At 40.6% G+C, this 14170-nt stretch overlaps 1 protein-coding gene across 1 annotated transcript in view; it reads left to right on the top strand.

The window, feature by feature from the left end:
* The window catches only part of TET3 (tet methylcytosine dioxygenase 3), a 437758-nt gene that overhangs the window by 205653 nt on the left and 217935 nt on the right, over positions 1 to 14170 (top strand). Inside the window, exon 4 of the mRNA XM_044082118.1 lies at positions 491 to 3197. Coding sequence (XP_043938053.1) covers positions 491 to 3197 — 2707 coding nt within the window. The remainder of the gene's footprint in view (positions 1 to 490; positions 3198 to 14170) is intronic.

The raw sequence follows: 14170 nt of genomic DNA, 5'->3' as shown, positions 1-14170 counted from the left end.
ACATGCACTCACACACACACATGCACTCACTCACACACACACACACACACACACACACACACACACACACACACACGCGCGCGCACACACACACACACACACACACATGCACTCACACGCACTCACATACACACACACACACATACACTCACACACACACACACACGTGTGTGTGTGTGTGTGTTTGGGAGACATAGCAAGTAAACAACAAATGTATCCGCACAGTAACAAATATTAGCACTGTAATTGAAACAGAAAAGAAGTAGTTGCTAATTGTTTATGTTCTTTTCTTTTAATTTTCAGAATTTATTTATCACATATTTCTTGTCTGTATAGTTCCTTCATATCTGTGAATGAGTAATTTTTTCATACTGTGTTTTCATTCAGCATTAGAAATACATTCTAGATTTGACATAGTTAGAAATCTTAAGAAAAGTGATGCATTCTTTGATAAATGACTGTTTTCTTTTTGGTTTCTTCTCATTCACAGACAGGTTCAGAAGCAACTTCAGTTGATGGCCCCATATCAGACCAAATGGAGGAAGGGCTGCCCAGCCATGTTGAAGAAAGAGGGATGAAATCAGAGCGCACAACAGGCCTGATAAATGGAGTGCGCGAGCAGAAAGGAGTGGGAACACCAATGGAGATAAGTGCATGGATGGGAAGTCAGTCTGTTGTGCAGCAGCCTTCTGAAATCATTAGCTGGGAAAATACTCTGGCACCAAAACAAACGGTTGCTACAAGCAATGTCAACTTGGAAGATGCCAGAAACTTGGCCGCTTTCTCTGCAGTGGCCGAGGCTATGTCTTCATTCAACATGCAAGCACTTAGGTCTCAGTCACTGCAGATGCCACTGCTTTTTGAGCAATTTTATGCTGAAATGAAAAGAAACACCATGGCTGGAGCAACAGTGGCTCCAATGGATGATTCTGTATGCACTGAAGATTTGCAAACACTGACGGCTGAACTGGCTCTTGCAAGACATGGCAAGAAACCGCCTTACTGCAATTGTGAAGGCCCAGAGTGTCCTGATTATCTTGAATGGCTTGAAAAGAAAATTCAGAAGGCCAGCAGTAAGGAACAGATCAGGACTTCCAATCAGCTTAGCATGAACAATGCCAAACCTGTAGTAAATGGTGCTCTTCCAAACCAGGTGCCTGCTGCGGAGGAAACCTGCTCCTCAACTGCCCTTTTAGTACCCCAGAATGCACTGCCTCTATCTGAGGAGAGGAATGTTAGCCCTCAGACGGCACTTGTAATTGAAGCCCTTACACAATTGTCATCTACACCTGCACAGCCTTCAGGGGACATCTCAACAAGCAGCGACACTTTACCGATGCCCGATTTACTTGGTGCTAAGGATCCAGCTCTTATGGTTCCACCTTATGACCTCAATTTAGCTCAGTTTTCGGAGGTGCCTATAAATCATGTTTTCCAAAACCAGAGCTGTCAGCCATATCCTGGTCAAAATCTGCTTCAGGGACCAGAGGTTAAACTGCAGCAATCATGGGAACAACAGAGGCATCCAGACCAAGGAGAAACCCAGTACATTCCAGAACATAATATATTACACAATTCTTCATTACAGTTTAATGCTTCTGAGCCAACGACAGAAATGTCAGATGCTGAAAAACAGTGGACAGAAAAAGTCAAAAGTATTGGCATGGGTATGCCATGGATGTTTCAGCAAAGTTCCATGAATAGCAATCCAGTGGCCCAGCTGGAACAACTGTTAGGAGATGCTAGTAAACATTACAGCAAGTCTGCACTTAACACAGGGAAGGTCTCTAAGAAAAAGAAAATCACAAAAGGTAAGAAGTCCCAACGTGTTACACCAGTAAAGCTTGAGAACGGGAGTGACTGTTATGGGATAGCTACAACGCAGGTGCCCCCTCATCCACTATCTAGTGGCCCTGTTAAACATAAAGCACAGAAAGTGCTAAAAAAGCACCTGAAACACAAACGGGCCATGTTTTTAGAGCAGGACAAGGTGCAACCTGATCAGCAGGGGATGCCAAACTGGTGGGAACATGCATCACAGCATTTAGCAGCTGTGCAACCAGAAAAAAAAGTCAGAGGAAGGAAGAAAAAAATTCACTTATCTTTGCAGAATTCGATGACCCCCAACAACCAGCATAAGTCACCCCGTAAGCACTTGAAAGGCAGAAGGCTAAAGAAGGAACCTCAGTCTCAGTTCTTGCCTTTGAGGCAGATAAGTCTCGAGTCTTTTCACCAACAAGAAAGAATAAAACAGGAGTGTGCAGAAACACCAGAACTAACAGCACACAATATAAAAAAGGAATGTGCCGAAACATCAGAACTAACGGAACACCATCCCTCTAGCAATGTCCTTAGTCATCAGTCCCAGCAACCTGTAAGCACTTCCATTGCACAGCAACAATTTAGCAATCCCTTGTCTTTAAATGTCCAAACCCCTTGTGTAACTAATCCATGCAATCAAAATCAAGCATGCAGTTTTCAAGGAAGTGTCCAGCCTGGCCCGCCTGTCTCTTCTTACATGCCGTTATCAGTTGATTCTCACCCCTCATTTGCTGTGGAGCAGGGTGAAACTGATCAAAGACGGGTGAATTTAGAAGTAACTATTGATCAGAATGACACAAGTTCATTGGATGATGCATTTGAGGAATTAATTAGGCAAATTGAGGCAAGACTTCCACCAACCTTTACTTCACATAAAAAACGTCAGCAACAACATCCCCAGTACTCTTGTAAAAGTAACTCAGGACATCAGCCAGCTCAGAGATCAAGTCATTCTGCTACTTTGGGATTATTTTCTGAACAGAAGACTAATTTACAATCAGGTACTGGAACTACACATACCAAAAACATTGTTACTTCAGCACAGCAGTCTCCCATAGTCCCTAATCCTGTTACATTAACAGAGGAGATTCCACGGTATAAGGAAAATTCTTTTATAGCCAGGCCTCCCAAGCAGGCCAAAATTGAGAGTTCTGGTGCTATCACAGTGCTGTCCACTACCTTTCAGCCTCAGTTCTGTCAGAATGCAGATGGAAATTCAGAAGCAGCAAAGTTAGTAAAAACTGAACCACCATTCACGCCTTCTCTTAGTGGATTCATAGAGTCTCCCATGCAGTATCTGGATGCCCAGACAAAAAAATTATTGGAATACCCAGCAAAAAAGGCTACAGGAGACTATCCAGTGTGTGATTGTGTCGGTAAGTCTGCATGCCTTTAGAGCAGCACACTATAATTTTTACAACGGTCTATGAACTCTTGGTTTACCATGTGAATGTGTACTGGTATGTATTGTAGTGTCTTATTTTGGGTGAATCATTTTCATGGTAGGCAGAGTCCATTAGAAACAGAATCTGAAAGTCTACCTAAAATACGTAAAGTATAAAGTTAGCACAAGGCAGGGTTGATAAAGAGAGCAAGCAGCTGGCAGTTGCAGAAGACGTGAGAAAAGATCAGAGGTTGTCATTAGATACACCTAGGGATAGGGAAGGGTGTGCATGTTGGAGACCCTCTAATGGTTCTTTGTGGTCAGGAAGCCAATGAGATGTAGTTGGAGAATGTTTTCTCCTGTGGAAAATGAAGGAAAGCAGGATCACTGTGTATGTTGTAGGGAAAAGTGAAAGGGTGTATAAAGAAAGATGCATGCACAGAAGTTCTGTGGCAGCAAAGATGTAAAATGTACCTGAAGAAACTCATCGGCAGACATACTGAGAATAAAAACGAAGAAAAAAGGGATTTCTACATTTGTCATGTACAAAACAAAAGCAGATACCCAAAGAGTGGAGGTTCACAATAAATCAGACTATACATGTAAATTGCATAGGTCAAGAAGTCAGTTTCCTATTGAAAAAAAGAACACAAACACACGCACACACACACACACACACACACACACACACACACACACACACACACACACACACACACACAAACATTTAATGCTGATGGCAAGAGAGGGAGTGAAACAGTGAGTAGCATAGTAGGCTGGATATCCTGGGACTTTTAGCATTGTGTGTAAAAGTGATTAAGTGAAAATGGAAGTAATAAAGCATTGTTAGTATGGTTGCCAACTATGTCAGTGAGCTGATCTCAAAACCCAAGACCTACAAAAGCAAAATAAGTTAAAATGGTACATTAAACTATTCCATCACTATCCAAAACCCAAAGTATTACATAGCATAGTAACAAATAACTTAATATATTCCTTCACCAAATGGTGTACAATATCTTGGAGGTTTGCCACAAATAACAAGGTTTCCTTTTTATATACCGTAGTCAATTCGCAATCAGACTATATTGCTAGGGATGATGATTTCCATTTTTTAGGACAAAATAGCAACAAATCATGAATCTGGACTGTGTGAGTTTTGGAAAAATGCAGGGTTGTCACAGAATTTGGCATTTTAGGGCACAATACGTATTTACTGCATATTGTATTTCTTCTCATATTTACTGTTTATAATACTGTCATATTGTTTAATTGGCTGTTTTGTCTCCAGAATCTGTTTTAATTTTGCATATATGTTTCTTTCTAAAAAAATTGTTTTTGTATTTTATTAATTGCCTTTTCCTTTGATATTTTGTATTATTTTTAACATTGATATATTGGACATGAACTGCATAGCAAGTAGGTTTATAAAAACAACAAATTCAGCCATTATTGAAGGAAATGGATTGTTTTACAAGTACTGATTTGAATTGTACACATTAGACTCCATTTCTAATTTCTGTAATAAGACTTCATACAGCACTGTGATCCAGGAGCATATTAGATTATTGTAACACAGAACTGGACAGTTTGCACTCATTTATATCTGCTAGACAGTGAAATCATAGGAAGTACCATATTCTGCCAAACGTTGAAATGCACCCCCCCCCAAAAAAAAAGGAATAAATCACATCAAACCTTATTGCCTTGTTGTACTTCATTATTTTGACAGTGTTGCACTTTATTATTTTGACAAATATAGAGATGTTGTATCCTACCCTATATACATCCCCAAACTGTGGAAAGTCTTATATCATCCCTCTTCACAAAGGCGACTCCTGCAGGTTCATAGGTTGGTACTAGACTATCGGCCCTAGGGCCCATACAAGCCTAGCCATAACAATTCTCTGGCTATTTCTTCCCACACTATTTACTTCCCTGAACCCCTGTCTAGCAGGGCGACTGACGTGATCCCTGGGGTGAATTTCCTTTCTCCCATCCAATCATCAAGGTTCCTTTTGAAGAGGGCCAAAGAGGTGTTCTGCTTGACATGTATGGGCAGTCTATTCCGGAGTCTGGGGAGTCTCTGGGTCAGGAACTCTACTGAGTTCTTAAGCTAAGGCCAATTGCCCCCCCCCCCCCCATAACCAAGATTCTTGAAAAATGCATACACAGACATCTCTTTAAGTATCTACTAAGTAATAATCTCCTATCTGCATCTCAGCATGACTTCAGACCTAAACCCAGTACAACCACTGCCCTTGTTAGTATTACAAACTCAGTCAACCAACTTAGAAATGACAACCAGCTCATCTTGTCTATCTGATATGGCCAAGCCTGTGATACTGTATGTCACCAAAAGCTACTAAATGAGCTCGCTTCCTTAAACCCTAAAGCCCTCTTCTGGTTTCTCAGGTACTTAACGGACAGTAGGCAGTTAAGTGGCACAATGAACCCTCCACCCTGTTACCCATCTCAGTAGGTGTACCTCAAGGCTCATTTCTTTGTCCATTGCTCTTCACCATATTCACCAACAGGTTCAGCACAGCCACCCAGCATGCAACCATCATTCAATACACAGTTGACTCCTCCCTCATATGTTCAGCTCCCTCCCTACCAGAACACCTACAAACAACCCAACAATCTTTCCAGGACATTGAAAAATACCTCTCAGACTCTCAACTCATACTCAGTCCGAATAAAACAAAGCTTATGCTCTTCTCTAATAGCAACGTTCCTGATAACTGTTCCCCCTTCACTATCTACTCTGCCAGTAAAACTAAAATTGAACTTGTCCAGCAAACCAAACTACTAGGAGTCGCAATCAACAAAAAAAATATAAATTTGACAAACACCTCGCTCAAACTATCAAAAAGGTCCACATTAAGCTAGGCTGACTATACAGTGTCAAGCCATACCTAACCAAGGATACTAGACATTCCATAGCTAGGACTCATCTACTTTCTACCCTTCTATATGCCTCACCAATATTCACTAACATTAGAAAATCAGATTTAAACAAACTGGACTCCTGCTATAACAAAATCACAAGATTCACTACTAACCTCCCTTACAGGTCACATCACTACACAGCACTTTGTAAACTAAATTGGATTGAGCTACCCAATCTCCAATCCCTCAATCAACTAACTTTCTTTCATTCCATCTTCCACCATCTGTACAACTGTCCAGCACTCAATAGCTTAGTGCAGCCCTACTTAAATGGCAGCCCACTAAGGTCATCCAACAAAGTACGACTCATAGTAACTAAATCTAATAATTGTTATGGTAACCCTATTCTCCCACCATGTATCAAAGTCCTAAAATTCCATGCCTCAGGCAATACTAAATTCTAGCAATACATCCAAATTTAAACTATGCTTAAGGAACACCTAACCAAAAACTGGTTTTACTCCTGCACTAATCCAGGCTGAGCATTCTGTCCTTCCTTGTTGTTACAACCAAAATATCTCTTCTTTTACTAAATTGTAACTTGCAAACTATCACTTCCCTCATGGAATTCCAATTTCTCTCTACCTATCTCAAGCTCACTACTGTTTTTATTTTTATCTGTCTCAACCTTCCTACAGTGTCATCATATTCTCTCCTTGTACTTCACCTCGGTATTCCCTCAACTGTCAGTGTTTAGAACAAGTAACACTAGCATAGCAACAGTCAGCCATATTCTTGTTCATATACCATACATGTATCTCATAAATGTTTACCACCAAAACCATGATATTGATCTACTGATCAGTCATTTCTCTATGATGGCACAAGCTATTTCATGCTAGTTTATTTGTTAACGTTCTTTTTTACACTTTATATTACTCTCTCAGTTTTTATTGTTTATGTATAAACTATTTACTACCTGTGTTTACCAAAGTTATGCATTATTGATTGTTATCAATTTCTTGTATTGTTTTTAATGTGCTTTTGTAATGGAGCTTTTCTTCCTGGTTCTCAGCTAAAAGGGGCACTGGCCTAATTTGACATCCCTGGTAAACAAATGTTACATACATACATAAATAAATAAATATAACTATGTTATTGTATTTCTAGAGACATTTATCAAGCTTTCATCTTAGGTGTGCTATGCAGTGAGACAGTGCTATTCTTTAAGCAGAGTTTGTTCATTACAATAGAGCTATAGATTTTGGGTTTTTGGTAACTGGGCAAGACACATTTGGCACACTGGTCGGTTTTCAGATGTGGATTTTGAGACACTGAGTGCTTTGATTAGAAGTGTATGTGAGGTATTCAGACAGAAAATCTGTAAATGAACCCTCAAATGCTTGTACATGTATTATTTTTATTTATAACTGATTAATCTCTAGGCTGAGCTGCCATCTTTTAGCCCTTCTAAGAAGGTGAATTTAACAGTGAAAATTCGGTGCCTGAGCTAAATGTCTGACAGTGAACCAATACATTTCTTAGCAAATGCAAAATCTTGACCACAAGAGAACAAACATAAGAGATCATGATGGAAAAAACACCAATGTCTAAATATAAATTGTATGTAAAGTAGTATTGTTAGGGAAAGGGAGTTTGTAACATAATGTAAAGGGTTTGGATAGGGTAAGGTTAAGGTTGGCAGACATGATGAAGGTGATATGGGGTTAACCTTAACCCTGCAGATAATGCTACAAAACATGCTTTCCCTAATAATACCATGAAACAAGACATTCGCTCACACTGCAAACGTAAACACCAATAATACAACATTTATCCTCTTCCCTAGCCTTTACTCTAATCTTTACCTGTATAAACTCGCATGTGCACACACATCTATCACCTTCATTAGCCATATCCTGCTGAAACATTTGATCGAACCTGTTTTTCGGACATTCTACTTACACTTATGTCTTCTGATATTCAGACATTGCAGTTTAGCCTGTTGGTAGATTATGTCTGATCTACTGACAGGAAACCATCATAATTTTGGAACTTGCAACTTTCAGTTGCTATTGCATTGAAGAAGTTTCTTTCATTATTTGCCCAGTGTTTATTTCACATTGTATCAGCCTTTGCAAAAGAAACAAGACTAGAATACCTGTGGCCAACACAGATTTTCTGTCTTTCCTTTTTATGAGTGCGTATTTTTCCTCCCTGGTTAACTATATGATTTCCTTCCACTTTCTCAAGTACCTTGAGTAATATGGCAGGTGAGAGATTGGTAGAAAGTTTTCCCATCTCCTTGCAAGCCAAATTCTCTTATCCCTGAAGCTCTATTCCTCACAGCCTTCCACTTGCTGTCTTATTTGTCATTGCTGTTTTCTCTCCTTTCCTGTTCTCCAAAAACAACATCCCATTTTCTGTAACCTCTCTACATATGATAGTGGAACTGTTCATCCTATTATCTGTATAGCCCTTCTCTTCATTTTCTCCAACAGTTTAGTTTCTTTTCCCCTTGATGGCCTCCCAGACTGGGCACTGTATTGGGTGCTGTCTTAACAATTGTGTTACAGTGGAATTTTGACTTCATCATCTGTAGATTCCACTCTTCAGTCTAAGTATTCCATCCTTCCCTTAGCTTTTACTACTGTTATCACACTTTGCTCCTTGTTGATAATTTTTGGTTTAATATCTTCAGCGCCTGCTCCTTCTCCATGGATTCACCTTCCTTTCTATATTGAAGACACATACCTAAGATATTAGTAGTCTATTTGTATTACTTGGCGTGTATCTTACATTTTGGATTGTTATTTGGATAAAGAGTTGTAAAGTTATTATATTAATAGTATTATATTAATAAAGATACAGGAGAAAGAATTTGCTTGGTCACACCATTTAGCAATGTATATTTTAATCTATGGAGGTCTTGGTAGTGGTAGTGGGGGTGTATTTGAGAATCTTCTCCAGTCTGAGGTGCATGACAACAGAGTGCAAAATACTGACCACTACGTGAGGAGTGTAGGAGCATTGTGCTCCCTCACTCACACAAAGTACATATTTTGAACACAGATTTAAAATGTTATATTTTCATTTAAATCAACATCTGATCTTCTATCTGATATGCAAATGTCCCCAGCAGTTAGGATGCAGAACATGTTTTTATTTATTTATTATTTATTTTATCTGTTTTGCTTTTATTTACCAGGAAATGCTTACTGGGCCATGCAAGTTCACTTCTCTGCAGAGGCACAGGGACGAAAGCTCTACATTCATAGAAATAATAGTTTATCAGACAAGTTGTTTGTCTTTTCGGCTTTTTCCTGGTTAGGGGTCGCCACAGCAGAACTCCGGTCCGCTAATGAGTGGCAGTAGATTTTCTTTTATGGCGCCGAGCTGCCAGCCGGATGCCCAACTTTAGTGCAGTACAAATGAATAGAAAAGTTTCTTGTTCAAATTTGAAATGGTTTAGTTATGTGTAGGCAACTAGTTTTTGATGTTTTTTTGTTTATGGCATTTTGTATATGGAAGCTGAATTTCAAGTGTGAATCAGTGGACACTCTGAGAAATGTAGTGCTGAGAATGAAATCTTAACTGAGTTTCTGAGCAGAGGATATTTTGAAGTCACTGGTATTAACTTGTCTTGGGGTAAAGAGAATGAGGTTGGTCTTACTAGTTTTGAGTATGAGCTGTTGTTGCTCTACCCATTATTCAGTGGAGGAGAGTGAGTAAGGTTCGTTTAAGTCAGGGGCACAGCCGATGATAGTAGAATCATCCGCATACTGAGTAACAGTGGACTAACCTGATGAGTTATGTCAATTATTGATAAAAATATTGAATAGCAATCATGCAAGAATGGAACATTGGGGGACACTGGTCTTTATTGGGAGGTATGAGGAGAAGGACTCATACAGCTTGGCACATTGGGACATATTGGGAAGGTAATTGTAGACAAGTTCATTTTTGCAAGTATGTGGGGCACTTTTTGGTGAGAAACAGTATCAAAAGGTTCTGAAAGTTTGAGAAATGTTGCTAAAACAAAATTGCCTTCATTTCAGTTGACACTAGCATGTTTAAAATGTCCAGCAGAGTAGAATCAGTACTATGATTAGGCAGAATCCATGCTGAGTGGGGAAAAGTAGAATGTTGTGCAGGAGGAAATTAAGTCATTGTGAAAATATGTTAGATTAATTTCAACAATTGGCTAAGTTTCTGGTGTCATTCTAAGGGGATCCAGTATCTGTCTGCCTGGGAGGACATGATTGACAGACCTCAATACTTTGCCAGAGATAGCCTACATCTGTCACCCCTGGGCTTCTGGATACTGACCAAGGCTCTTGCCACTCCTATAATGCCTTTTTAGTCAGTGTTTCAAAGACCAAATTACCACCGTAGCAGCTACAAACAAATGAAATCTGAGGGTCATGTTGCTCAACACAAGAAGTTTAAATCTCAAAATGCACTCGCTCGAGGTACTCCTTAAAATGGAGAACATCGACATTTGTGCTGTAACAGAGACCTGGTTCAAGGCAGCAGAAAACACCCTGCACTACCAGGCTATAACTCATTCCACACCTTTCGGCCCCAGAACTTAGACTGAAGCTCCAAAGGTGGTGGTGTCTCCATATTCATAAAGGATGCGCACATCTCCAGACTGGTAGCCCAACATAATGCATCAGAGATACTTCAGATGCAGCTAACATTGGGTAAGACAGAGATTCAGGTCATAGCCTGCCATAGGTCCCCAACCATGTCCAAAGACTCGCACTCCACGTTTCTAAGCATCCTGGAGAATATTAAGGTCTAACCTAACACTCTCTTGCTAGGTGACTTCAACTACCCCTCCATTAACTGGGTAAACTACTCATGTACCAATACATTTTCCCAACGTTTCCTGGAGTTCATTAATTCCAATGCCCTGGAGCAGCTTGTTCTTACCCCCATTAGAGGTGGCAATATCCTTGACCTGGTCATTACTAACATGGGCGACCGTTGCGCTACACCAATAGTCAGCTCCTCCCTGGTTAGATCCGACCACAAACTAATCACCTTGGAAATCCACATCACTCCCCCCTCCCCCCCGGCAAAGGTAACTATCATGAAAAACTTCTCCAAAGCTAACTTTGGGATCCTAAAAGCAGAGGTGGCTAACTTCCCAGCACCCATACAAAGAGAGAATAGTTGTGTGACTGCAGAATCATACACCAGTGTACTGTGTGAACATGTACACAAATGCATGGATTTTGCCATACCCAATAGAACCAAGGTACTCTCCTCCAAAAAAAGGAAGCCAATTTGGTGGTCCCCTGCCATAAACAAACTCTACAACAGAAGGAGGAAACTGATGCGGAATAAGGTGAAGTCCCAAGAGTGGAAAAACAAAAAGTAGAGATCCCTCATCAAATCCTCTAAAGCTAGGTATGAAAACAGAATTGTAGCAGATAGTAAAGACAACCACAAGGCCTTCTATAGTTATGTAAAGAATCCCCACTGCAATACCCAGATTTTCTCTGAGCTACTGCACAATGGTACCTCCTATACTGAGCCAACAGATATTGCCAGTATACTGGCTGACAGATTCACTGCCAACTTTACCCCCTCTTCCCCCCAAAGGACCAATCACAATATCAGTAGATTGCCAGGCACCCAGTATTACTGCTGCACAGGTTAAAACAGCACTGTCCAAGGTGAAGAATACAGCTTCTATGGGACCTGACAATATCCCTGGTTGTGTTCTACATGTACTACAGAGTGAACTGGCACCTCACCTGTATGCTCTGTTCAATCACAGCCTCACCTCAGGCTTTGTCCCTGTCAAATGGCGCACTGCTACAGTTATCCCTCTTCACAAAGGAGGAGCAACTACAGACCCTGGGAATTATCGCCCCATTAGCCTGACGAGTCTGATATGCAAAGCTATGGCATGCATCATCATGGACCTAATAAACAAAGATATAGAGAGTCTCCAAACTCTGGATCCCACACAGTTTGGTTCTTTGAAGGGTAGATCATGCCTGCTCAACTTGGTTGACTTCTTTGAGTCCGTCACCAGGGTTGTGGATGAAGGCAAGGTGGTTCATATGGCCTACCTTGATCTGGCCAAGGCTTTTGATACTATTCCCCACTCAGGAATCCTAGAAAAACTCACTAAGCTTGTCATCGACCCCTAGGCTAGTTACTAGTTATGGCAAAAATACCAAATCCTTTATGGATATTATTTCCAGACACTGGAACATTTTGGGGGGGAGGTCCCTTTATGGACATCTTGGATGATAAATGTGCTTTTTCTTTTCATAGGGGCAGATCCTTGGGGTCTTTGTTTAGCCATTATAAAAGGGCTCGACGAGATAAAATATTGACACAAATGACCATCACTGGGCAGAAGTTAGTAGGTTGTCATCTGTGTGGTCATTGCTCAAGTTGTTCACACATATATAAAACCACTTGTTTTTCTAGTAAAAACACTTGAAATGTTTATGCAGCTCAACTTGGATTATTTACTTGGCTAGTTGCTCTTGTCAAGCTTTTTATGTGGGACAAACTTCTAGGCCTTTCATGCATAGAATTAGTGAACACTTGAGTGATATTAGGATACATAAGCAAACTAGTGCACTATATAAGCATATTTGTAATCATCAGACTGGTTCGTTTAAATTTACTATTATTGATTGTATTGTGCATAAAAACAAGGATCTAGCTGGTTTACATCAAGTTTTAGACATCAAAGAAAAAGTGGGTTGTTAAACTGGGTGGGCTTTTTCCTCCAGGTTTAAATGAACAGTTTTGATTATCTAGTTTGTGTTTTCATTGGTCCCTGTCCTAATTGTACACCTCTATCTTTATGGGCTGCTTCTGAATGCAATGGTCTTTACTATTTTTGTTACACCGAGGAAGGCTGTTTAGCTGAAACCGGTCTGTGCAATTTGTTTTTTTTGCATATGTATATGCAGTCTGTTATTATGGTGTATATTATGTGTATTTTTTAATGCACTTATTTTCCAACAGGATTTGTGCTGGCTCTTCTTTTTCTGGTTTGGATCAACCCCTATATCACTAGGTGGGTTGTAAACTGGCTCAAAGATAAAACCCACAGTGTGAAAGTAGCTGACTCCAAGTCAGACTGATGATTAGTCATGAGCGGAGTCCCACAGGGTCTGGTCCTGGGTCCTCTCCTGTTTGGTATCTACTTCTCTGAAGTCCAGGACAACATGAAGAGACTCTGGCTGACAAAGTTTGCAGACAATTGCAAGTTGGGAGCTATTATTAACTCCCCAAGTGATGCTGACATCCTACAGAATGGCGTTACTGTGACCAATGACTGGTGTCAGAACCATGGTCTTAAGCTCAATGCCAAAAAATGTGTCGTCATCCCCTTTGGGAAAAACCCAGTTCCCATGAATTACCACATTGATGGTAGTCCACTGAACACAGAAGACGTTATAAGAGATCTGGGAGCACAGGTTGACAGCAACCTCTCTTTTATCACCACATTGCCACTGTAGTCAGAAAGTCCTTCTATGTGGCACATCTCATTACTAAGGGTTTTGCATCCAGGAAGAAGGAGGTCATTGTCTCCCTCTACTCTTCCCTCATCAGGCCAATCATCGAGTACAATGCCCCATTTGGCATGTACCTCACTAGACACCTGCAACAACTGGAGAGGCCACAAAAGTACCTCACAAAGAGGATCCTAGGCCTTAAACACTTGTCCTATATGGACAGACTCAAAAAAATCCAACTATTCTCTGTCTCATATCGCCTACTTAGAGGCGATCCCTACTTGTCTTACAAAGCCATTTCTGACCCAGCTCTGTTAGAAATGCTATATCTAAAGAAATCCCAATCCCTCCATACCACACGCACCAGAGACCTCAACCTCATTACCACAATTAACAGAACATGCTGGAGGGACAGATTCATAAACCAGAGACTGCCCATGCTATGGAATAGACTTCCCATACATGTCAAGCAAAGCACCTCACTGACCCTCTTCAAGAGAAATCTTGATGAGTGGATGGGAAACAGAAAATTCACCCTGGGGATAACACCAGTGGCTCTACTCGACAGAGGCAC

This window comes from Protopterus annectens, chromosome 9.part0, assembly GCF_019279795.1.
Source record: "Protopterus annectens isolate FY-2018-M chromosome 9.part0, PAN1.0, whole genome shotgun sequence".
NCBI lineage: Eukaryota > Metazoa > Chordata > Ceratodontiformes > Protopteridae > Protopterus > Protopterus annectens.
This window is presented reverse-complemented; position numbering and strand designations above follow the sequence as displayed.